At 38.4% G+C, this 27,028-nt stretch overlaps 1 protein-coding gene across 1 annotated transcript; it reads right to left on the bottom strand.

The window, feature by feature from the left end:
• LOC105482809 (guanylate binding protein 2) lies at positions 1-27,028 on the bottom strand. Its single transcript, XM_011743155.2, has 11 exons — positions 26,784-27,028; positions 22,675-22,881; positions 22,030-22,157; positions 21,073-21,182; positions 18,453-18,649; positions 17,868-18,110; positions 14,896-15,176; positions 13,066-13,278; positions 2,139-2,241; positions 1,652-1,845; positions 1-225 (listed from the first exon to the last, which is right to left on the bottom strand). The coding sequence occupies exons 2-11, from the start codon at positions 22,862-22,864 to the stop codon at positions 109-111; spliced, it is 1,776 nt and encodes a 591-aa protein (XP_011741457.2). The 5' UTR covers positions 22,865-22,881; positions 26,784-27,028; the 3' UTR covers positions 1-108.

The following is a 27,028-nucleotide window of genomic DNA, read 5'->3' as shown; positions in this document are numbered from 1 at the left end:
TGATTTTGAGTTAAGTTTAATGGCAGTTGTTTGACACTCTGAAGTTGCTCATTCAACTTGTTTCTTGGGGAGAGGGAGCTGGACAGGCAAATTTTGTTCCTTGTACTTTTAGAGTATGTGACACATTGGTTGCTGTGATTTGCTTCTCATCTGGATATCCCGTATCTCTTTCTGAAGCCTCTGGCTCTCATTCTTGAATCCCTCCTTGAGAAGGCGTTCCTGTTCCTAAAAGGGAAAGTGGAGACTAAGTCTATCCAGCTTAACACATTTCCACCAAATTAGTTTCCCTTTTGGTACTTATATTGATCCTTCAAGAATTTTTGACACTTGCTTTTGAAATGCTTTCTTCCCTTAATTTTCATTCTATCACTCTCTTCTGAGTCTCCTATATCTGCAATAATTTTTCTATGAATTTTTAGCTTCAAAAATGTTGTTGTCCTACAGTTTCTAAAATATTAGTGACCCAGCATTTCATTCCTTGGTCCCTTCACCCTTCACACACATGCAACACAGTCTTTTGGAAAAACCATAACTTTCTCTTGTTCTTTTTTGTTGTTGTTGTTCATTTCTGATCTATACAGTATGGACTCTTACATATATATCTAGGAAGGTATGAAAGATAGGTGATTTCCAATTGGTAGGTTACTACATAACTCAAGAGTAGGGCAAGTGTTTGATCATGGAATTTAGTACCAGTCTCCAAAATTCAGAGGTAACAGAAATAAACTGAGGAGATCAGGGCTTACAGTGGCCCATAGGGTATTTCTGGGCAAACATAAATGTGGAAAAGAGCCCAGAGAAGAAGAAAGAATTGGCACCATCGGCACTTAACCAGTGTGCTTAAGTGGGTAGATGGTTAGGGAATCTTTCTTTCTTTCTTTTTCTTTTGAGATGGAATTTCACTCTTGTTGCCCAAGCTGGAGTGCAATGGCGCCATCTCAGCTCACTGCAGCCTCCGTCTCCCGGGTTCAAGCGATTCTCCTGCCTCAGCCTCCTGCGTAGCTGGGATTACAGGCAGGCGCCACCATGCCCAGCTAATTTTGTATTTTTAATAGAGATGGGGTTTCTCCATGTTGGTCAGGCTGGTCTTGAACTCCCGAGCTGAGGTGATCCGCCCCCCTCAGCCTCCCTAAGTGCTAGGATTACAGGTGTGAGCCACTGCACCTGACCTGGTTAGGGAATCTTTGTACTCATAACAGTGCTTCCAGACATAAAGTCATAGCAGGCATGACAGAAACAAAATCCCTATGGATCCCTCTCAGTAGGAAAGACGGGCTAGATATTTCTCCAGGTACTCTGATGCAGAAAAGTTACTTATTGCTCGTGAAATTATAATTACTTCATTTAGCAAATGAGAAACTAATAGTTCCTCTGCCATTAGAGGAAAATTTGATCACATAATGTAAAATACTTGTGCAGTGCCTAGCAATGTTTGTTGGTGATAGCATAATAAAGAATTCCATGTGATTGTAGCCTGCAAGTAAACAGTCTTTACTAACCAGAGATGACTGGCATAAAAACAGTTAGGGAATGAAAAACGTAGTAGTGTCTGGGCTAGAAAGTTTTTTGGGAGGCATTAGGTTCTCAGCTTTACACTTCGTTTTCAATAGGGGGCACTGGAAGAGAAAATTGAGATGATGCTATTGAATACCTGAAGTTTAAGAGCGAGGGTCTTCTCTTGCTCTGCCATTAACTGGGCCCTGTCCCTCTCCATCTTCTCAGTCAATTGTTTTACATGTTCCTGATAACTCTTCTCTTTCTGTTCCATCATCTGCTCATTCTTCTTTTGTATTTCCTCCAACATTTTCTTTGCAGCTTCTGCAGATTCAGCCTTTATACGTTCCACTGTGGAAGAAAAATAAACAGAAAAAAATATGAATATTCAATTGTAGGTGTTCCCTTTTCCTTTCCCTCTCTTTTGTTTGTCTTATCCTTACATCATTGATAAAACTTCTTGTAATTTTGCCCTGGGTAACCAGAAAACCAATGATCATACAGATTAGTTAAGAAAACTCTCATAAAACTATGAATGATACTTGCCATTCTTTCTCTACAATAATAATTTCAGGTGGACCAATATTGCTAACTAACATTTTGAGGGCTTTCCAACCATGTAGAGTGTTTTCAGCTGTTCTCACCTTCAATCGCTTTTTCCTTTTCTGAGAGTGACTGGTCCGTCTGTAGAAGTGCGTCAGCCACATCCTCCTTGGACTCCAAGTATTTTTTCAGCACCTCTTCGGCCTGGTTATACAGAGAGAGGTAGAATGAAGAAAGAGTGATGATGGGTCAGAGCAAAACCCTGCAATACATCTGTTAATTCAATTTAATTTTAGCACTCATGTAACAATTCACTTTATAATTCCAATAGTATTTCAGATTTAGTAGGTCTGAAATGCAACTCTGGATCTCCCTTCAAACCTATTCCTTCCCAATGACCCCAATTTTAGTAATTAATAACTCTGTTCATCTAACTGTATCCCGGATATCTTTCTTGTCTCACATATCCTGTAAACAATCATCTGCAAATTATGTTAGCTTTAGCTTCAAAATACAGCCAGAACCCATCACTTGTCACCTGCTTCATCCAAACACCCTAGTCCAAGACAGCATCACCTCCAGCCTGGACAATTGTTAAAGTATCTGGTCTCTCTGCTTCCACTCTTTTTTCTCTACAGTCCATTCTCCTCAGAGCAGCCAGAGATTTGCTATATTATTTAAAGAAAAATCTTACCATTCGTATACTCAAAGCCCTCTATTAACTTTCTAGTTCATCAAAAAATGTTTCCAACTTCTTTCACTGGACTTCGACATACTCCCCTGTCTGGCTTCTGGTATCTGACCACTCCTCTGAACGTATCTGTCACCAGTCGCTCCTTGGTTCACCACCAGGCAGCACATTAGCTTTCTTGCTATTCCTAGGACACAAGCCAATTTATTTATCTGGATCATTTCTGTTATTGAAAGTTCTTTTTTCCTAGAGTCCATTTGGCTCACTCTTTAACTTCTTTGAAGATTCTGCTGAAACTTGACCTCATCTGAGAGGCCTTCAGTAAGAACATATATATAAAATTGGTGCACTTTTCCTTCCTCTTCTATACCTGTATCCTGCTTTTTCTTCAGAGTGTTTTTTGTCACTGTGACAGGGACTGCTAGAGTCGTTCTAAATTTCTGTTCTCCTCTGTGTACTTTGTAACAGACTGTGATTTTTTTTTTTTTTTTCCAGCTGGGCAGGTCGTGATAAAATACTGTCTTTTCTTTTCTTTTTCTCTTTTTATTCTTTTTGAGACGGAGTCTCGCTCTGTCACCTGGGCTGGAGTGCAATGGCGTGATCATGGCTCATTGTAACCTCTGCCTTCCGGGTTCAAGTGATTCTCCTGCCTCAGCCTCCTGAGTAGCTGGAATTACAGGTGTGCACCACCATGCCTGGCTAATTTTTGTATTTTTTTAGTAGAGATGGGGTTTCACCATGTTGGCCAGGCTGGTCTTGAACTCCTGACCTCAGGTGATCTACCCACCTAGGCCTCCCGAAGTGCTGGGAATATAGGTGTGAGCCACCACACCAGGCCAATACTCTCTTTTCTACTCAACCTCCCTTATAGCTGAGGTGCCCATATGGCCAGACTAAATTCTGGCCAATAACATATACTCAGAAGTATTATATAGTACATCTTGAAAATCTCTTTAAAGAAAGTTGACCCTTTTACTCTTTTGTTTTTCCTCTTTTACCCCATCTATAATGTGGAACCAAAGGCTGAATTTCTATGAGCCATCTTAGAGCAGAAATTGACCTTGAAGATCGAGGCCATACGCTAAGGGGCTGAAGCAGAACAAGGGATCTAGATGAATGTGAAGTCATCATAGCAGCATTCAGCTCTCTCTTCCTGATTTTTCACATACATACAAGAAAGAAAGAAACTTCTACCTTTTAAAGCCACTGTTGTTTTTCATTTTGAGTAACATATAGCCAAAGCTAATTCTAACTGATGTAACCTGAGTGTACCAGCATAGAAGAATTGCTAAAAGCATAGAAGAATTGCTAAGCGAATAGATTCTGCTACCTGCACTTGCATCCAAGCTGTATCATTCATTATTTGTGTGATACTGGTAAGTCCTTGCACTTCCCTGACCCCGGGCTGCAAAGCTTGTGGCTCCAAAAGAGAACCTTTCCTTCCTCTGGAGGAGAGGAAAGAGAAGAGTGGGAGGGACTTTGTCTTGCATCTTGCATACCAGCTCAGCCACAGCAGGACAGGGTGTCAGTTGGAGTCACAAGGACCCCGTTCCAGGCCCTCCTGGATGACATTTCTAGACACACCCTAGGCCAAGGGTAATCTGCTACTTTGAAGAGAAGGATCCAGCCCTGGCAGGATCCATCACCTGCTAATTGAAGAGCCTTTGCACCCTGAATAACCAGCAGCAATACCCAGGTAATATGTTGAGGGCCTTGAGAGAGACTCTGAGACTTGCTGCTTCAGGTGAGACTGAAGCACATTCTCAGCCATAGTGGCTATGGGGCGAGACTCCTCCTGCTTCAGAAAAGTAGAGGGAAAAGTACGGGGGGCAGTGTTTGCACTTTAGGTAGCAGCTCATCTGCATGGGGGATAGAGCACCAGGCAGGCTCTCAGGGTACCTGATTCCAGGACTTTAATCTTGGATGGTATTTCTGGACCTGCTCTGAGCCAGACAGGAGCCCTCTGTTCTGAAGGGAGAGTCCCAGGCCAGGCAGTATTTACCACAAGCTGATGAAAAAGCCCTTGGGTCTTAAGACAATATTGGTGGTAGTCTGACAGTACTCTCCATGGGCCTGTGGTGGCTGTGGCCATGGGGTGAGGCTCTGCGCTGCCTTTGGAAAGGAGAGGGAAGAGTGGCAAGGACTGTGTCTTGTGGCTTGAGTGCCAGCTCAGCTGCAGTACAATAGGACACCAGGTAGATTTCTAAGGTTTTTGACTGTAGTCCTTGGTCCAGATGACATCTCCGGACATCTCTGGACATGCCAGGGGCCTGAGGAAACTCACTGTCCTGAAGGGAAGGACACAGGCCTGGCTGGCTTTGCCACCTGCCGATTGTAGAGTCGCAGGTTCTTGAGTGAATGTAAGTGGTAGTCAGGGAGTTACGATAGCAGGCCTCAGGAAGGACCCAGTGTTGTGCTGGCTTCAGGTCTGACCTAGCACAGTGCTAGTTGTGGTGGCCACAGGGGTGCCTGTGTCACTTCACACCGAGCTCCATTTGGCTCAGAACAGAGAGAGAAAGACTTCATTTGTTCGGGAGAAAGTAAGAGAAGAGAACAAGACTCTGCCTAGTACACCAGAAAATTCTGGATCTTGCCCAAGACCATCAAGGCAGTACCTCTAGGAGTCTGTAAGAATCACAGTATTACTGGACTTGGGGCGCCCCCATAGCAGATAGAGCTTAGATCATGATACCTAAGTCCTTTTGAATATCCGGAAAGCCTTCCCCAAAGGACAGGTACAAATAAGCACAGACTGTGAAGATTACAATAAATACCTAACTCTTCAATGACCAGACACAGATGAACAAGTATCAAGACCATCCAGGAACATGACCTCTCCAAATGGACTACATAAGGCATCAGGGACAAATTCTGGAGAGACAGATATGTCACCTTTCAGGCAGAGAATTCAAAATAGTTGTTGTATTAGTCCATTCTCACACTGAAAAAGACGTAGGTAATTTATAAAGGAAAAGAGGTTTATTGGATTCACAGTTTCATGTGGCTGGGGAGGTCTCATAATCATGGTAGAAGGTGAAAGGCATGTCTTACATGGTGGCAGACAAGGGAGAATGAGAGCCAAGTGAAAGGGGCTTCCCCCTTTATAAAACCATCAGGTCTCATGAGACTTATTCACTACCACAAGAACAGTATGGGGAAAACTACCCCTATGATTTAATGATCTCCCACCAGGTCCCTCCCACAGCATATGAGAATTATGGGAGCTACAATTCAAGATGAGATTTGGGTGGGGACACTGCCAAACCATATCACTCTGCCCCTGGTCCCTCCCACCAGATCCCTCCCACAGCACATAGGAATTATGGGAGCTATAACTGAAGATAAGATTCGGTTGCAGAAACAGCCAAACCATGTCATTCTGCCCCTGGTCCCTCCCAAATCTCATGTCCTCACATTTCAAAGCCAATCATGCCTTCCCAACAGTCCCCCAAAGCCTTAACTCATTTCAGCATTAACTTTAAAGTCCACAGTCCAAAGTCTCATCTGAGACAAGGCAAGTCCCTTCTGCCTATGAGCCTGTCAAATCAAAACCAAGTTAACCACTTTGTAGATACAATGGGAGTTATAGGCATTGGATAAACATACCCCTTCCAAAAGGCAGAAATTGGCCAAAACAAAGAGCCTAAAGGCCCCATGCAAGTCCAAAATCCAGCAACGCAGTCAAATCTTAAAGTTCCAAAATGATCTCCTTTTGACTCTATGTCTCATATCCATTTCACACTGATGAAAGAGGCAGATTCCCATGGTCTTGGGGAGCTCCGCCTCTGTGGCTTTGTGGGGTATAGCCCCTTCCTGGCTGATTTCATGGAATGGCATTGAGTGTGTGCAGCTCTTCCAGGCACATAATACAAGTTGTTGGTGGATCTACCATTCCGGGGTCTGGAGGATGGTGGCCCTCTTCTCACAGCTCCACTAGGCAGTGCACCAGTGGGGCCTCTGTGTCGGGCCTTCAACCCCACATCTCCCTTCTGCACTGCCCTAGCAGAAGTTCTCCATGTGGGGCCCACCCCTGCAGCAAACTTCTTCCTTGACATCCAGCCATTTTCACACTTCCTCTGAAATAGAGGTGGAGATTCCCAAACCTCAATTCTTGACTTCTGTGCACTCGCAGGCTCAACACCATGTGGAAGCTGCCAAGGCTTGGGGCTTGTACCCTCTGAAGCCATGGCTGGAACTGTACCTTGGCCCCTTTTAGCCACGGCTGGAGTGGCTGGGACACAGGGCACCAAGTCCCTAGACTGCACATAGCAGAGAGGCCATGGGCCTGGCCCACAAAACCATTTTTCCCTCCTAGGCCACTTGGCTTGTGATGGGAGAGGCTGCCATGAAGACCTCGGACATTCCCTGGAGACATTTTCCCCATTGCCTTGGTGATTAACATTCAGCTCCTTGTACTTATGCAAATTTCTGCAGCTGGCTTGAATTTCTCCTCAGAAAATGAGTTTTTCTTTTCTATTGCATTGTCAGACTGCAAATTTTCTGAACTTCTATGCTCTGCTTCTTTTTTAAAAATAGAATGCTTTCAACAGTACCCAAGTCACCTCTTAAATGCTTTGATGCTTAGAAATTTCTTCCATCAGATACTCTAAATCACCTCTCTCAAGTTCAAAATTCCACAAATCTCTGGGGCAGGGACAAAATGCTGCCAGTCTCTTTGGTAAAGCATAATAAAAGTCACCTTTGCTCCAGTTCCCAATGAGTTCCTCATCTCAATCTGAGACTGCCTCAGCCTGGATTTCACTGTCAGCATTTTGGTCAAAGTCATTTAACAAGTCTCTAGGAAGTTCCAAACTTTCCCACATTTTCCTGTCTTCTTCTGAGCCTTCAAACTGTTCGAACCTCTGCCTGTTACCCAGTTCTAAAGTTGCTTCCACATTTTTGGGTATCTTCACAGCAGTGCCCCACTCTACTGATACCAATTTACTGTATTAGTCTCTTTTCACACTGCTGATAAAGACATACCTAAGACTGGGTAATTTATAAAGTAAATGTAATGGACTCATGGTTTCATGTGGCTGGGGAGGCCTCATAATCATGCCAGAAAGTGAAAGACACATCTTACATGGTGGCAGACAAGGGAGAATGAGAGCCAAGCAGAAGGGTTTTTCCTTATAAAACTATCAGATCTTGTGAGACTTATTCCTGACCACAAGAACAGTATGGGGGGAAACTGCCCCCATGATTCAATTATCTCCCACCAGTTCCCTCCCACAACACAGGGGAATATGGGTTATAATTCAAGATGAGATTTGGGTGGGGATACAGTCAAACCATATCAGTTGTTTTGAGAAAACTCAAAGAAATTCAAGATAACACAGAGAAGAAATTCATAATTCTATCAGATAAATTTAAAAAACAGATTGAAATAGTTTAAAAGAACCAAGGTAGAAATTCTAGAGCTGAAAAATGCAATTGGTATAGTGAAGAATGCATCAGTCTTTTAATAGCAGAATTCATCAAGCAGAAGAAAGAATTAGTGAACTTGAAGGCAGGCTATTTTTAGAGGATACAAAAGAAAAATAATAAAAAAATGAAGCACACCTATAGGATCTAGACAATAGCCTTGAAAGGACTAATCTACGAGTTATTGACCTTGAAGAGAAGGTAGAGAAAGAGATAAAGGTAGAAAGTTATTCAAAGGAATAATAACAGAGAATTTCTCAAATCTAGAGAAAAACATCAATATCCAAGTACAAGAAGGATATAGAATATAAAGTAGATTTAATCCAAAGAAGGGTTTAACCTCAAGGCATTTAATAATAAAACACCCAAAGGTCAAGGATAAAGAAAGGATCCTAAAAGTAGAAGAGAAAAGGGACAAATAACATACAATGGAACTCTAATATGTTTGGCAACAGAGTTTTCAGTGGAAAACTTACAGGCCAGGACAGAGTGGCATGACATATTTCAAGTGCTGAAGGAAAAAAATCCTTTTACCCTAGAATGGTATAGCAGGTGAAAATATGCTTCAAACAAGAAGGAGAAATAAAGACTTTCCTACAGAAATGAAAGCTGAGTGATTTCATTGACACCAGACCTGTCCTACAAGAAATGCAAAAGGGAGTACTTCAGTCATAAGAAAAGGACATTAACAAGCAATAAGAAAACATCTGAAAGTCAAGACTCACTGATAATAGTAAGTACACAGAAAAACACAGAATAATATAACACTGTAACTGTGGCATGTAAATTCCTTTTATCTTGAGTAAAAAAACTAAGGGATAAACCAATCAAAATTAATAATTAATATACCTTTTAAAACATACACAATACAATAAAATATAAATAGAAAACAAAGTTGCAAAGTGGGGGTATGAAGTTAAAGTGTAGAATTTTAATTCATTTTTTGCTTGTTTGTCTGTTTATGCAAATAGTGTTAACTTGTTATCAGCTTAAAAAAATGGGCTATAAGATGGTATTTGCAAGCCTCCTGGTGACCTCAAACCAAAACACATACAACAGATACACAAAAAATAAAAAGCAAGAAACTAAATCACATCAGCAGAGAAAATCAATTTCACTAAAAGGAAGACAGGAAGGAATAAAACAAGGAGGAGAAGACCACAAAACAACCAGAAAACAAATAACAAAACATTACTTATCAATAGTAATGTTGAATGTAAATAGACTAAACTCTCCAATCAAAAGACACAGACTGGCTGAATGGATTAAAAAAAACAAAGATCCAATGATTTGTTGCCTACCTCACCTACAAAGACATACATAGACTGAAAATAAAGGAATGGAAAAAGATATTCTATGCCAATGGAAACCAAAAGTAGCAGGAGTATTCAGTCATACTTAGACAAAATAGATTACGGGACAAAAACCATAAGAAGAGACAAAGAAGGTCACTGTATAATGATAGAAAGGTCAATTCAGAATGAAGATATGACAAATTTAAATATATGTGCACCCAATACTGCAGGACCCAGATATGTAAAGGAAATATCATTAGAGCTAAGGACAGAGACTCCAATACAATAATACCTGGGGACTTCAACATCCCACTTTCAATATTGGATAGATCTTCCAAACATAAAATCAACAAGAAAACATTGAATTTAATCTGCACTATAGACCAAATGGACCTACTAGATATTTACAGAACATTTCATCTAGTGGCTGCAGAATACACATTCTTTTCCTCAGCACATGGATGATTCTCAAGGATATCCCATATGTTAGGTCATAAAACAAGTCTTATAACATTCAGAAAAACTGAAATGATATCAAGCATCTTCTCTGACCACAATGAAATAAAACTAGAAATCAATAATAAGCGGAATTTTGAAAAGTATACAAGCACATGGAAATTAAACCGTATGTTCCAGAACAACCAGTGGGTAAATGAAGAAATTAAGAAGAAAATTGAAAAATTTCCTAAAACAAATGCTAATGGAAATTCGACATACCTAAACCTATGGAATATAGCAAAAGGAGTACTAAGAGGAAGATTGTGACTATAATTGCCAACATAAAAAAGAAAAACTTCAAGTAAACAAGCTAATAATGCATCTTAAATAACTAGAAAAGCAAGAGCAAATCAAACCCAAAGTTAGTAGAAGAAAATAAATAATAAAGATCAGAGCAGAAATAAATGAAATTGAAATTAAAAAACAATACAGAACATCAATGAAACAAAAGTTTTTTGAAAAGTGTTTTGGTTCTTTCAAAAAGTTAGGCAAAATTGACAAACTTTTAGCCAGACTAATAAAAGAAGAGAGAAGTCCCAATAAAAATCAGAGATGAAAAAGAAGATATTACGACTGACACCAAAAAAACTCAAAGCATCACTAGTAATTACAATGAGCAACTATATTCCAATAAATTGGAAAATCTAGAATAAATGGATACATTTCTAGCAACATACACTCTACCAAGATTGAATCTTGAAGAAATTCAAAACCTGAACAGACCACTAACAAGTAACAATACTGACATCATAACAAAACGTTTTCCAGTACAGAAAAAGCACAGAACCTGATGGCTTCACTGCTGATTTCTACCAAACATATAAAGAAGAACTAATATCAATCCTACTCAAATCATTCTGAAAAATAGAGGAGAGAAGACTTCCAAACTCATTCTATGAAGACAGTATTACCCTGATACCAAAACCAGACAAAGACAAATCTTAAATAACTAAAAGTAGAATTACCATTTGATCCAGCAATCCCACCACTGGGTATCTACCCAGAGGAAAATAAGTCATTACACAAAAAAGATACTTGCACACACATGCATGTTTATAGCAGCATGATTCACAATTGTAAAAATGTGGAATGAGCCCAAACGCCCATCAATTAATGAGTGGATAAAAAATTGTTTTGTATATATATAAAACATATAATACACACACATACACACACTATGGAATACTACTCAGCCATAAAAAGGAAAAAAAACAATGACATCCATAGCAACCTGGATAGAATTGGAGACTATTATTCTAAGTGAAGTAACTCAGGAATGGAAAACCAAACATCCTATGTTCTAACACATAAATTGGAGATAAGCTATTATATGAGGCCACAAAGGCATAAGAATGATACAATGGACTTTGGGGACTTGTGGGAAAGGGTGGGAGGGGGGCGAGGGATAAAAGACTACACGTTGGGTATAGTGTACACCAAAATCTCAGAAATCACCACTAAAGAACTTATTCATGTAACCAGTTCCCCAAAAACCTATTGAAATGAAATAATTTTAAAAACTCTACAATGTCTCTAATGAAAATTGATGCAAAAATCCTCAGTAAAGTACTAGCAAACCAAATTCAACAATACATTAAAAGGATCACTCATCATGACCAAGTGGGATTCATCCCTGGGGTGCTCAACATATGCAAATCAATCAATGTGTTAAATTCTATCAACAGAATGGACAAAAACCATATGATCATTTCAATTGATGCTGAAAAAGCATTTGATAAAATTCAATATCCTTTCATTAATAAAACATTTAAAAAACTGGGTATAGGTGGAACATACCTCAACATAATAAATTCCATATATGACAATCTCACAGCTGTTATCACACTGAATGGGAAGAATAACAAAAATACTTTCCTCTAACATCTGGAATACATCAAAGATGCCCACATTTACTACTGTTATTTGCCACACTATTGGAAGTACTAGCGAGAGCAATCAGTAAAGAGAAAGAAATAAAGGGCATCCAAATTGGAAATAAAGAAGACAAACTATTCTTTATTGCAGATGATATCTTATATTTGGAAAAATCTAAAGATTCCACACCAAAAAAACTATTAGAACTGATAAACAAAAATAAGATCCTGTTATTTGCAAGAACATGGAACTGGAGGTCATTATGCTAAATGAAATAAGCCAGGCACAGAAAGAAAACCATCTCATGTTCTCACTTATTTGTAGGATTTGAAAATCAAAACAATTGAATTCATGAAGATAGAGAGTAGAAGGATGGTTGTCAGAGACTGAGAGGGGTAGTGGGATGGTGTGGGGAGGGAGGTGGGAATGGTTAACAGGTAAAAACAAGTAGAAAGAATGAATAAAATCAAGTATAGCACAACATACTTGATAGCATAAAACTTGGTGGCACAAAAGGGTGACTAATAATTTTTGTCACCCTTTTGTCAACAATAATTTAATTGCACACTTTAAGATAACTAAAAAAGTATAACTGGATTGTTTGTAACACAAAGGATAAATACCTGAGTCGACAAATACCTCATTTTCCATGATGTGATTATTGTGCATTTCATACTTATATCAAAACATCTCATGTACCCGTCAGTATATACACCTATTATGTACCCACAAAAGTAAAAAAATAAAAAAAATACAAATTTGGGATATGAGTAATACATATTTTATAGAATTGCTCTGAGTATTAAATGAATTAGGCTCTCAGCACAGCTCCTGGAACACAGTAAGTGCAACATAAATGTTAACTGTTATTATTATTTGTTTATAAGCTATAATTTGCTAATTGCCTGTGTGTACTTTGACAGAGATTGGTCTTTTTTTAACTGCTGTATCTCCAGCAACTTGACAAGTTCCTGGCATACAGTTAGGTCAAAATAAATAATTGTTGAAGGCCTAGATGAATAAATAAATGAATCAGTTTAATAAACCTTTTTTGAGGGTTACATCTGTGCTTCTGAGGAGGAATTCCCATTATGGTGGGCTCTCTTATTGAATGAATCAGTAAATGGAAAAATGAAAGGCAGAGCCCGTAGGCACCAGTCACAGTGCCATTTACCTTCTTCCCAGTAGGCTTTAAAAGCATCCCCTCAGCGAGTTCCAAGAAATGGTACCCACTGTGTAGTTTACCTGTATCCCCTTCCTTGGCACCTGGTAGTACTTCTTCTTCAGCTCCTGCTGCTTCTGAATAAAGAGACGGTAACCTCCTGGTTTAGAAAATGTTCCCTGCTTGACATCTTCTTCTAAAGGGCCAAATATATCCTGAAGTAAAGCCATGCAACAATCTGATGATGCTTTGGAATTCTGCTTACAAAAGTCATCTTGCCTTGCTTCCAACTGGGCCTGTGAAGTGACAAAACAGCACAGATGTTTCAATAAAGCCATGAGGAGGATGTTAACTATGTAGAGACTGGAAAATGCTTCTCCTGCAGAAATTGTGGCCTCTAAATAGAGCCATGCTCCTCACCTTGCTGTTAGATCCTAGAATATCCCTAAGTTGTGCTTATTGCAGAAATTGATCTGCTTCTCTGTTTGTGATTTCCTAAAGCTCCTTTCTCCTAGTTTTCCTGCTTCAGAGAATGATTCTCAAAGCACATACACATTTCATATGAAACTTTTATCTTTCCAAGTCTCTCATTTCAGGAATAGTTCTGAGCACAAACACTGGAGTCAGGCAGCCTGCCTAGAGTTCCCAGATCCACTACACTGTGGCTTGTGACACTCAATCTTTGTGAACCGAGGATTCCTCGTCTGTATAGCAGAGGAGTAATACCCATCACATAGGTTTCTCTTCAGGGTTATATGAGGCGATGTAAACTATTAAGCCCAGGGACTTTTTAGAAGTGCTCAGTAAGGAGTACATGATTATTTAGTACATTCTTTAATATGAGAATATTTTTGTGTATTTTCTCAATATAGGGCTAATGAAAGTAATGAAGATTGTACCGTAGGTATTTTCAGTATTTATAAAGTCTCATAGAACAGCACATTTATCTACATTAAATCACTCAACATAACTTAACTACGAAGCTTTCTCTTTCCTCCTTAGGTTGGAAGGGTGACAATTGCTGACACCGGCTATCTAGCTTCACCAGAACCTCCGAATGTAGCAATGTATCATTTATAAGATGGCGCCTTCCTAGCTAGGGAAAGGACTTCCACTTGTCAAGTGGCGATTCTGCATGCAAAAATACTCTGTTCACTTGGAATGAGGCAGATGTTAAAAGCTGTTTTAAATTAAAAAAAATTTCTCTAATAAAATTTATATAATTAATTTCTCTTTTTTGGCTTTCTGAATATTTTACCATTGGCTCACATTTAACAAAACAACAAATTATTAGGGTTATTTAAAAATAATTTAGTCCCCACTGATAATTACCAGGGAACATAAAGGCAATGTAATTTTTAATTTAAAAGGACAAAATAAGTTAAAATAGTCTTTAATAATGCAGTTGTACAATCTACTTACTTTCTTAAAATATGGGACCCAGATAGGAAAAACTAACAAAAGCAAATTTTTGTAAAAAATTAGGTATCATTTTTTTAAAGGTCTAAGTCTTTTTTTTTTTTTTTTTTTTTTGAGACGGAGTCTTGCTCTGTCACCCAGGCTGGAGTGCAGTGGCCAGATCTCAGCTCACTGCAAGCTCTGCCTCCCGGGTTCACGCCATTCTCCTGCCTCAGCCTCCCAAGTAGCTGGGACTACAGGCGCCCGCCACCTCGCCCGGCTAGTTTTTTGTATTTTTTAGTAGAGATGGGGTTTCACCGTGTTAGTCAGGATGGTCTCGATCTCCTGACCTCGTGATCCGCCTGTCTCGGCCTCCCAAAGGTCTAAGTCTTTTAATAATTATTTCAAATATGTACATATAACTGAGTGTAACTATTTTGGGGTCTAGAAAGAATTATTTTCCCAAGAAGGGCCCATATTTTTCTGCCTCTCATGACCTAGAACACCAAATATACCCCTAATTTCCTCTGGAATGTTTGGTCCACATCCTTGAAAGAGTTCTTCATGAAGACTTCAATGGCCTCTCTCTCACTGTCCCTGTGCAGGTCCAGCAGCTCCTGGAGGGTTTCCGTGGGCAGCTGCACCTTCTGGCCCATCTGTTGTTCATAGTGTGCAATAGCCTTTTCCACTGCAGCTGAGTTCTCTATCTGGGCCAAGGCCAGGACTGCGTTCTCCATGCAGGGCAGATCCCCACTGCTGATGGCATTGACATAGGTCAGCACCAGGCTCTCTAGACCTGCAAAAGGGAATTTTTTAAAAAATGTGACTATCAGTTGGTGGGACAGAGTATTTTGGGTGCTTTTCAAGTGAGTTTCACAAATAATAGTTTTACATAAGTTTTGGATAAAGAATAGTAATGGAATAATTTGTTAACCCGAGTCACAGAGGTAATTGAAGTTGCTCTTTCCTATTTCCTTCACCTAAAAGGAAGACACTGAAATGAATAAGTTAGGATATTTTGGGGCTGAGATAATAGGTCAATGTGTTTTCTTACCTTTCTTTTCTCTCACCTCTCCCTTTATTCCCTTTCTCTCTTCACTCCTAATTTATGAAAAAAGTCAATGAGAAAACTTAGCCTTTTTATTTTTATTAATTTTAGTGGTGCAGACCACTAGTCTGTTGTCTGGCTTAAGGTAAACATGTCTTCTTAGATATTCTCTCGTCAGAACTACAGATAGGGTAATCAACTCATTGAGTTTGCCAGGGCTTTGCTGGGTGTAGCAATGACAGTCTCACATACCAGGAAAACCTCATCTTAGGCAAACTGGAGTGGTTGGTCACACAATAAGAGCTGATTCTTTTTGACTCCATCCTGTACCTTCTCATCTCTCTGTAGTTTTAAGTACTATATGTATGGATAGCTGGTGTATTTCGTTTCCTGCTTTGACATTTCTTTTAGGCTTTGGATTAAAAATAAGTTTTGCATCTTATTTTTAATGCCTATTTTATATCTCTTACTGCATAAATCAGAAGAAACTCAATATTAAATAATCTAAATGTAAAAACTTCATCCACTCTGAAAAACTATTTCTCCTCCTGATACTACTATCTCACTAAATAACACAGCCATTCAAGCAATTGCTAAACTTGAAACTCTGGAGACAGGCATGGCATTTCCTTCTTATTCCTCTCATAAATCCATATTCCCTCTATCAATGGGTCTTTTGGATTTAATATCCAAAGTATGTTTGGATCTTGTCAATTTTTACCATTTTCACTGCCATAATCTGAGACTCACCCAATGTCCATTTATTGCTCAACCACTGGAAATAGCATCCATCTCTCATTCCCTCCCTTTCACCACTCCAACAAATTATCTACAAAATATTCCAAAAGATATGTATAAACATAAGTTAGATAACCTTACCTCACTGCCAAAAATTTTTCAAGATCTTCCCTAGACCTTAGACAAACTCTAATCTCCTCAAAGTCCTCTGCCAGTCCTTTCAAGACCTGACCCCTTTATACCTCTCCAATTAGGACACCACTCTTATTCAGTCTACTCTTGTTCCAAACACCTGTCTTTCTTCTATTTTCATTAAAAAAATTGAGATGGAATTCTGTCCTGTCACCCAAGCTGAAGTGCAGGGCATGATCATAGCTAACCATAGCCTTGAACTCCTGTGCTCACACTGGGCCCTCCTGCCTCAGCCTCCTGAGTAGCCAGGACTCCGGGCAAGTACCACTGCACTTGGCTGATTTTTAATTTTTTCATAATGATGAAGTCTTGCTATTTTGCCCAGGCTGGTCGTAAACTCCCAGGCTCAAGGAATTCTCCCACCTTGGTCTCCCAAAGTGCTGGGATTACAGGCATGAGCCTCCTGTGTTCTATTTTCTTGAAGTTGTAAAGTTCTTTCCTGCCCTGGGCATTTCCACATTACATTATTTGTTGTAAAGTTATTCCTCTATGTGCTTTGGTTAGCTCTTAATCATTTATTTTATATACATATAAAGTGTATATATGTATTTGAGACAGAGTCTCACTCTGTCTCCCAGGATGGAGTGTGGTGGTGCAGTCTCAGCTCACTGCAACCTCTGCCTCCCAGGCTCAAGTGATCCTTCAGACTCAGCCACCTGAGTAGCTGGGATTACAGGTGTGAGCCACTATGCCTGATTAATTTTTGTGGTTTTAGTGGTGACAGGGTTTCACCATTTTGCCCAGGTTGGTCTCAAACACCTGAGCTCAAAGTGATTCACCCACCTCAGCCTCCCAAAGTGCTGGGATTACAGGCATTAGCCACAGTGCCCTGCCAACTCAATCATTTTTAAATTCTCATCTTACATGTGACTTTCACAGATGAGCACTCTCTCACACTCTAAATTATATCTCCCTGTCTCTCCCTTTACTCTTCCATAGCAGCCTATTATTTTTATGCATTGTGTTAATCACTATTTATATTATACTTTTTTTTTTTTTTTTTTTACTTTTTACAAAAGTATCTTTCGCTCCTATTATGCTGGAATGAGGATAAAAGTCACATTTCTTTTATCCATCATTATACCCAGTGGTTGGTACATTACATTACAGACATTCCCTAAATATTTTAGAATTGCTGAACAAGAGAATTGTACTGCAATTAGTAGCAAAGTCTCACTTACATACAGTATTTGCTTTTTTCTTTGTTGCTCAGTATATATATCCTGGATGTTTATTTGATAAAGAGGGAGCTGAGAAGCTGGTGGAGAAGTTTACCACAGCAGAATTCAATTCTAGTTCTTTTCTTTTTTTCTCCTTGCAAGGAATATGAGATGATACTATAGTTTTAGTATTCATGTAAAATTTATATTATGATTTTCATGGTGTATTTTCCTTGCCATCAATAGACTATGCATTTGTCAGAAGTGACCCTTATGCTTTCCATTTTATCCTCTACAATGGGCAGAAGGAGAAAGTCCAGGTAGGAAGTGGGTAGAGAAAGTGACTCACGAGGCCCATTGACTGGAATGCCACCTGAAAGAGTCTTGACATTGGAATGGCTGAGGATGTAGGAACAAAATTCTGCAACTTGTTCTATGAAATCAGGGTTCAGCTCTTCCTCCTTTAGCTGCTCCAGGCGAGCAAGGTACTTCTTCTGAGCGGGCCAATCGAAGATGAAGCACTTCCTGTTGGGGAAGAACTTTCGGATGCACAACCGAGGATCATTAAAGCTTTTACTTTTTTTATCAGTACCTACAGGAATGAAAATTAGAGGTAGTAAAACTTCACATTAATTACTTCAAATATGATCTTTCAATTTTATAATTTTCACAAAGCCTATGTAAGGAGGAAATTAATTAGGAAGAAGAAATAAAAAATTAAAGGGGTAGAGAAAGGAAAGTCTCCAAGAAGAGGTAGGTAATGCAATTTAAAATTGATTCCAACTGATATAGTCAAGCAATGTCTCCATTTCCTCTAGCAGAACAGTCAGGAAAATACAGTTCAAAATTTTAATTTTTAGCACTACACATAAATGGTTATTTTGATATTATTTTCTCTCTATTTATTACCCAACCAACCATCAGACCCACTAACCTTTTCTTAGCTTTAGTGAAAGCTCCAGGTAGTCATCGGCAGTGATGGGTTCTCCATCTACTTCCAGTTCCAAGGTGAAATCTCTGAGAGTCCACACAAATGCTGGAAAAAAACTCACAAAGTCAGCTGAGTCTTCTACAGAATTGTTACCAGGTGAGGAGTTTGCCTTGATTCGATCTGTCAGCTCTGTCACATAGCTGAGACGCTAAATTAAGAAAACTACAGAAAATGCCACTTTTTATACTACATTTTATCCTAATGCTTACCTAAAATAATTTGGTTTCTTTTTATTAGCTCATTCATTCATTCACAAACATTTATTTACAGAAGTCATTCACTCACAGACATTTATTGAGCACCTACTATGAACCAAGCACTGTCCTAGGGACTAAAAATGGTGTAATGAATGAGACAATGCTACCATTAGAGAGCTTACATTCTAATGATGGAGACAAACAATGAACCAGTAAACAAAAATATAATAAATTATCAGGTATTGATAACAATTGTCTTGAAGGAAAATGAACTGGGCAACTAGCTCCTAGTGTATTTTTAGAAACTAGCAACCAAAAGACACTCATCTAACACTCTAGTGTCTCCCAAATCTGCCAATAAGGAAGGCAGAGAATAACTGTGTGTATCTGCATGTGGTGCTGGTTTATGTAGTTTTCCAGGTAAATTATCTCTGACATTGTAGTTGAGCAATGATCTGAATGAATTGAAGAAACCAGTCATGTACAAATCCATTGGAGAAACATTGCAGACAGAGATCACAGACCCTGCAAGCCCCTTAGATAGGAAATCACTGAGTGTGTGAAACATATATCAAGAAATCCAGTGTGGTAGGGCAGAAGGTTAAAATAAGTAGAGGTTGGGATGTGCAAGCTCTGTAAACCAAAGTAAGAAGTTTGAAATTTAATAGAAAGTTAATGGGAACGCATTGGTGGGTTTTAAGTGAAGAGAGGATATAGTATGATATTTTTTAAAATCATACTGGCTGGCATTGCATCTGCGAGTCAAGTGCATATGCAAAATAAAACAAGCAAACAAACAAAACTGAAACAAAAAACAATTAGGTAGTTGAAAAGATAACCAAGACGAGAGGCAATGGAAACTTAGAGTTATCATGGAGAAAGTAGTGAGAATTGGCTAGTCTAGAGAAATAACTTTAATAGTGGAGCTGAAGGAATTCGATGATTAATAATTTCCAAAACATAAGAAAGGGAATCATCCAAGATGATTCCTAAGCTTTTGATCTGAGCACTTCTGTGAATGATGTGGGAATTTGTTGTGATTGGAAAGACTGGGAAGGAGTTGTTTTGGACAGGAAAATTAAGTTTTGTTGTGTATATTTTAGGCTCGAGATGTCTCTTACACATCTGAATGGAGATGTCGCATCAGAAGCTGGATACAAAAGTTTGAATTTGCTCATGCTTGGGAATACAGATTTGATGGTGATTAACATATTGGTGCTACTGAAAGCCTTGAAGCTGGATGTGATCATCTGGGGACTGAAAGTAGAAAAAGAAAAGAGGCACAAGAACTTAAGAGTTATAATATTTAGAGGCTAAAAGGAGAAAGAGTATGGAGTAAAGTAATCTGAAAAATTAGGAAGGTGAAAAATTAGGAAACTGTGGTATTCTAATAGGAACCAATTCCAAGTGAAACAAGCATTTCAGAAAGGTGGAAGGGATCAAATTTATGAAATTCTCCTAGAGAAAAAAAAGGCTTATGGAGGATTGGAAGATCAAATGAGGTGAGAACTGTGCATTACGTATAGGAATATGAAGGTGATCTTGATGAAATCTAATTCAGTATAATGCTTGAAACTAAGCTAATGGAAATGGTGAGGTCATTGATAATGAACTAGGTTAAGTAATGTGTGAGAGTGGAGAATAACAATAAGAGTGGAGAGTTCCAATAAGGTGATGGAACTGAGTACACCAGGGTGTTAAATAGTTGTCTATTGGTTGCTATTCTCTAAAAAGACACCAGGAGCTAAAATCTTTAATGAATGAAGGATGTATTTATTGGAACATTGCTAGATAATTGCAACAAAGCATAGTGGTGTTGTCTGAGGGCATATGTATCAAAGAAGATTCTCTTTTTAATGGTAAAGGAATGAGAAAGTGTCCATAACTCTAATATGGAACAAGGAGGATACCTAACTCATCTCTTACACTTATGATATGCAAGGTATGGGATAAAAAATAGTCATCACATAAGACCACTGGAGAGGTCTGTAGGAGAAATAGTATCTATAGTGTATAGCTAGGTATCAGAAGGCAAAACTTAGGGCAGATGATAAGAATATAGAGAGTTACAAAAGTGAGACAATGAATTCTAGAGGGCATTGAGGGTTTGGACAGGGATAGGAGATTAAGTCAGATAGAAGATATACAGAGTCTTGGGTGGCTGAGTGTCTAAGGATACATGTAACTGGGAAGACTTGAAGTTCTGGTGGAGATTGAGATAGAATGAGATGTTCAGCATAATGAGATTTATTAAAGAGAGGACTTATGAATTCTTCAGTACCTGTCTGTCTGCCTCTGTACTTGGTGAAAAAATCAAGCTGTTATTTTCTAGGTTTAGTGCTGTTCTGTACCACAAAAAAGGATACTGCAGTTGGTCCATGGCCTGCTGGTTGATGGTTCCCATGCTATTGTACACGAAGGTGCTGCTCAGGAGGACAGCCAGGGCGAAGATCCAGGAGTCATTCTCATTGTCACCCTGTTAAGTCATTGTAGAAGCCACACAGAAGAGTGACTAGCAGAATGTATAATCAATTCAGATAGCTGAAGACTGACTGAACTCCAGTTCTGTGTCTCATTAGTTGTGAAAACTTAGGTAACTCACTTCCTTATGTACTATTTTTTTTCCACCTGTAGAATAAATTTTATTTATGATGTATAATTTAAGGTATTATATATAAATGTATGCGTCAGTGGGAAACACATGAGCACTTGGTAGCAGAAGCTATTTTGATCAGCTACTAAAATTCAAACTGGTATCCTAAACTTAGTTTATGACCCTATTCCATTTCCATGGCACATCATGGCAAGACATTTTTTACACAGTAGTTAAAATAAGCTCCTCTAATAAGAACTTTCTATGTCTAAGATTTATGAGTAGTAATATATTATCCTTAATGAACAAAGATGTTATTAGATTTTACACTTTGCTTCTCTTTCTACTGGTGCTCCTGTGGATGTGAACGTTTTTACTACCTTTATGGGATCCCGCTGTAAAAAGTCAGACATGTTTGTAAAATGTCTACTGAAGTTTATAAACACCTTCAGCAGCCTCACCAAAACATTTTACTATAATATGAAAGAAAATGACTGAAAACATCGTTAGCCATTATTTCATAGGTTTACCCATAATTAATCAATTGAACTTACTGTGCACTCTGAATGCTTATACCACATAAATTTAAAAAATAATATATTAATGTAATTAACTAGAGTCCTAAATCCAGGAGTAGGAGTGATAGTGCAAAGAGGGTTATTGACCTGACCTGGTTTATGTAGATTTTAATCGACCTAAGTGAAATTTTTAAAATATTTATTTTTTTTACCTTCTCTATATCTCCCAGGCCCTCAGTGTCGAGCAGAACTAGGGTATGTTCTGGCTTCTTGGGATGAGGCACACACCACATCCAGATTCCCTTGGTGTGAGACCTCACTGTGGAGCCCAGAGAGAAGCCTGCAAAAGAAGGAGAGGATAAAAGGGAAAAGCGATTACTTAGTAGGTGTTTCTGGAAATTGAGATAATAGTTAACATAATTGAAGTTAAAAGAGATAAAAGAAAATACAACTGGCATGAATCTTAATTACAATCCTGGAAATTGGAAAATTAGATATCTAATACACACTGAAACATTCATTTTTTCTTAAAGTTCATTGAAAGCTTGCTGTCACTACATGAGAACTTTAATAAATGTTTTATAAGTCGTTATTATAGAAGTTAATTTTCTTTATTAACATTGTATTCCTTCCAGAAAGGGACACTTATACTCTTAAGTATAGAATAAAAGTAAAGTGGGAAGAAAGAGTCAGTTGACTGTAATCCTCCAAATTCAGTGTAAAGAGCCCATTAACGGACTGCAAGTTAGCTTTCAACATTCATTCTCGTCTCTAACTTTCTATTCTCACATCCCTAGGCTGGATGTTCTCAGTGTGTATGGACAGAAGGGGCTTAGAGCTTTCCTGGTGTCACTCACCGTTTTTCTTCCCAGCCAGCTTGTTCATCAGGTAGGATTTTCCTGTGCGATAGAGGCCCACAATTGCCACCACCACCACAGGCTGCGTAATTGCAGATAGGATCTTCAGAGCTTCTGGATTCACCACCAGCTGCCCTTTAGTGTTATCAATGAGGCTCACTGGGCCCGGCAAATTGATCTCTGGAGCCATGTCCAGGGTGTTGTTCCCTTGTGTGCAAGGAAAAAGATGAAATGGAAAGCAATTTTTAGGTAGATAGCTATACTGAACTTTACAATATGGATTAAATTTTTGTTTTCTAGGCTTGAACTTTTTTTCATATACATTTTTTAAAGCCCGGTTTCTCTTTAAGTCTGTCTTACAAATTGGTCCACTGGCTTTCTTTAAAAATAACTTTATTTTGAAATAGACTTACAGAAAAGATGTACAACGGGTATGGAAAGTTCCCATATATCATTTCCCCTAATGTTAAAATTTTACATAACCATAGAACAAGGATTTTAACATTGATACAATGATAACTAATCTCATTGATACAATGATAACTAATCTACACTCCTTATTCACATTCCACCAGTTTCCCACTAATGTCCTTCTGCTCCATGATCCAGTCCAGGATTCCTCATTGCATTTAGTCATTATGTTTCTGTATTTTCCTTGAATCTTTGATGGTTCCTTATTCTTTCCTTGTCTTTCATGTCCTTGACATTTTAGAAGTTGACTGGCCTATGATTTTGTAGAATATCCCTCAGTTTGGGTTTTTTGATGTTTCCTCGTTGATTGAAGTTAGGCATTTTTTTTTGCAAATGTCACAGAAGTGATGTTCTGCCATTTTCAGTGTCTTGTATTAAGGGATTCATGATGTTGACATGACTTTTTCTGGTGCTGTGACCTTAACTTTGATCACTTGGTTAAGGTGTTCTCTGCCAGATTTCTCTACCACAAAGTATTATGTACCATTTTGTCACTAAAAAGTACCATTTGGAGAGACAGTTGGAAGTCTATGCAAATAAAGTTTCATCATACTTTCATAATTTTTTCAGTCACGATTTTTAGCATCCATTGATAATTCTTGCTTATAACTTACTGTGATGTTTGACTAAAGGTAATTTTCTATTCTCATCATTCCTTCTACATTTATTAGAGTTCTAATGTGAGCAAGAACTTCCCTTTCTCCTCTATTTATATTATTTACTTATTTAATCATTTAGTTGTATCAGTGTAGACCTATAGATGTTTATTTGATCATTATGGGTAACACTTTACTATCGCTATTTATCTCGTTGCTCAACTCGTCCCAGATTAGTTCACTGAGAGCTCCTTCAAGCTAGAGCCCAGGTTCTTTGGACATGCTTCCATCATATTTTCAGTGCTTCTTCCCTTCTGGCATTACAATATATGCCAGGCTTATCTAATATTGTTTCTGATTCAGCCTTAGCATCAACCATTTCTTCCAAGGGCTCTGGTTGCTTTCATTGGATAATGGTACATAGATACCAAGATTATCACACTAGGTGTAGTCATTACTTCTAGGCCCTCTCAGGGGGAAAGTTAAGAAATCTGTTTGTATACTGGCACATGAAAACACACATCTACATTTATTTCTCATCTTTCCATTTCTATATATAAGCTTGAGTTTCTTCTGATATTTCTAATTCCAATTCAACAAAACAAAATGTATTCATGCTTTCCCCTTGTTTTTAAAACATTTTCTCTGAGTATGTCATTATACATAATAAATTCAGTTATTTGCTCAATTCTAGTACATATAATTGGTTTTAAAGTTGCTAACTCATATAAGTCTTCGAACGATAAATTTGCTAACTAGAGTGCATTATTAGTTAACAGTTCTTCTTGTCTTTGGTCTTACACATACAGTCAAAACACTGTATTCCAAAGTTTCTTAGACTACCTTTTCTTCCTCTGTTCTCTTTGGTGCGGTTAAATTATTTATTTGTAAACTAGTTAGGTTCATTTGTTGGTTGATTTTAAGTATGTATTTATTTTGAGTATACGAAATATCATAGTGCTGAAAGTCAGAGCTTTACAACAAGCTGTAGTCAGAGAAGTGTCACTTTCCTTCATCCCATTCCAGCTGTCTTTCTATTCTTTCCACTTCATGCCCACTTATCCTCCATAGATATCCAATCTTGTTAGTTTCTAGTTTACCTTTCTTGGACATTCTTTTCATTAATGAGCATAGACATGTATATTTTCTCATTCACATTTTCTAACATACAGATCACATCATATAGAAATATGGGAATCTCTTCATATCAGTTCATAGGAAGATTTCTCAATTCTTTTCACAGGCATCTACTCCATTTATGTGGACATACCACAATTTATTCAACTATTCTTTTAGGTGTAGACATTTAGATTGTTTCTAATATTTAGCAATTACAAACAGTGCTACAATGAAAACCTCTGCTAACTTTGTGAGTGTGTATTTTTATATTGCTATAGGAGTAACTTTAGGATAGTGTCCTATAAGTGAGATTTCCAGGTCAAAAGGTAAGAGCATTGTATTTTGTTGATATTGCCAAGTTCCTCTCCAGAGGAGGTACAAAGGTTGAATTCCCACTAGATCATCTTGTATCTCATTGTTCAGAAAAAGAATTTTTTTCTAGATATGTCACATTTTCTGAATTAATTACAAAATTTTCTTTGGAAACTTTTCACTTTCACATTTAGATCTTTGGACTGAGCAAAGCTGAGCTCGCTGAGCTCACGTACACAGTAATAGGAACATTTACCTGGGGAATCCTGTGTCATACATATCTCCACACTTTGAAACACAGATACCATTCTAACCCAGCCTTGCTCCTGATTTCTTCCAAGCCCCTCTGTGGACAGGGTTTGGTCAGATTGTGGGACTCAGGTTACCCAATGGCTTCTTCCTGTCACTATACAGGAAGCCCTTTGAGCTACAGCAGGACATCACAGGTTCTTAATATTTGCTGTGAATCAGCATTCACCTGTTATTCACTCAAGCTTGATATCTCAAATCTAACATGTAGAAAATCTGTTGATTTTTTACTCAATTATGTTACCAGATTTTAACCTGTCTGTGTTTTAAGATTGATTCTTTATTACTTGCATGTATATCAGTTTGCATATTGCTTTCAATTATTTCAGGTAATGAGGCCAGCATCAGGAAACATTCTCTGATGAACCAGGGCTTGTTTTTTTCTGACTTCTGTTTCATGTAAAGCAGTATATACACAATTGTAGGAAAAGCCTGTTTAACCAGGCCTTCGTAATTTGACAATTTTGTAAATTTAAAATGAGCGACAAGCCTTCCTGTAGTAAATCTTAATTTGTGTTTTTGCCTTGAATATCTTAATCCCTGTTACTTAAAATGATCATGATATAAAATTTATAATTTCTTTAACGTGCCATCATAGACCGTAAGCATTACAGCTTTCCTTCTTCTATAATAAAGAGTGCTTTGTTTATAACATGGAGTTGATTACTTCTGACTTGCTCTGATGAAGGCTTATATCTCATTATCTGTTTCTCCTCTCTTCAGGGGACAATGGCAAAAAAGCTATTTATTTTTCTGTGATCAGGACTCGTTTTATCTTACAGCAATGGCCCACAGAGACTTCTGGCAAGACTTCTGTTTCATTTTATAGCATGATGTATACCACCTTAAAATGGAAATCAATCAACGACTGACTCAGAAAAGTAGCTGCACAAAGATTGTATAAGCTCCCTAATTATGATAACTTGTTCCCTCTCTTTGCAGATCCCGAGTTGCCTACCTGCATTTACCTAGAGCTATAAAAGTGGCAATAATGAATGTGATGGAGCCCTAACTTTATTAAGCAGATGCTAATAATGATAAAGTTAGTTTAAGATGGTGTCAAGAAAGAAATAACAATTTAAAAACATTCCTGTCTCTCTATGTAGGCTCCACCTCTGCTGGAGCCTATTTCACAGCAGGAGCAGAGGGCACTAAGGAACCTGCAGCCACTTGATAGGGCCAGGATTTTATGTGGACTTATGTCCCACAGCTGGCTCAGCTGCGGCCTATTGTGGCAATGGTCAGTTTAGATAAAACTGATGAACCCTGGTAAATATTTTCCCATCCCTGCCCCAGTCTTACCCGGATCAGAGATCCTTTAGCGTTGGAAAGAAGGTTGTTTCAATGTGAAAGTCGAATTCTTTTCCTCCTCTCTTTTCTTCTGAGTTTGGCTGCACTGCTTTCTCCCTCTTTTTTCTCTCACAGTAACTGTGGACTTTTACTTTACTCCTCCGACGTCCTGGGGCTTCCCAGGTTTTCTTCAGAGACCTGAAGGGAGACAAGGAAAAGAGGTAACCTCTGCAAAGAAATGGGCTAATATGAAACTG

Source organism: Macaca nemestrina, chromosome 1, assembly GCF_043159975.1.
Source record: "Macaca nemestrina isolate mMacNem1 chromosome 1, mMacNem.hap1, whole genome shotgun sequence".
In the NCBI taxonomy this organism is placed as follows: Eukaryota; Metazoa; Chordata; class Mammalia; order Primates; family Cercopithecidae; genus Macaca; species Macaca nemestrina.
This window is presented reverse-complemented; position numbering and strand designations above follow the sequence as displayed.

Excerpts from the sequence above, each read along its gene's own strand:
- LOC105482809 (XM_011743155.2), bottom strand. The coding sequence starts at position 22,864 with ATGGCTCCAGAGATCAATTTGCCGGGCCCAGTGAGCCTCATTGATAAC. Across the intron at positions 13,279-14,895 it reads CATTCCAGAGGAAATTAGGG|GCCCAGTTGGAAGCAAGGCA; the intron begins GTATATTTGGTG and ends GTCACTTCACAG. Across the intron at positions 226-1,651 it reads CCCTCGCTCTTAAACTTCAG|GAACAGGAACGCCTTCTCAA; the intron begins GTATTCAATAGC and ends TTTCCCTTTTAG.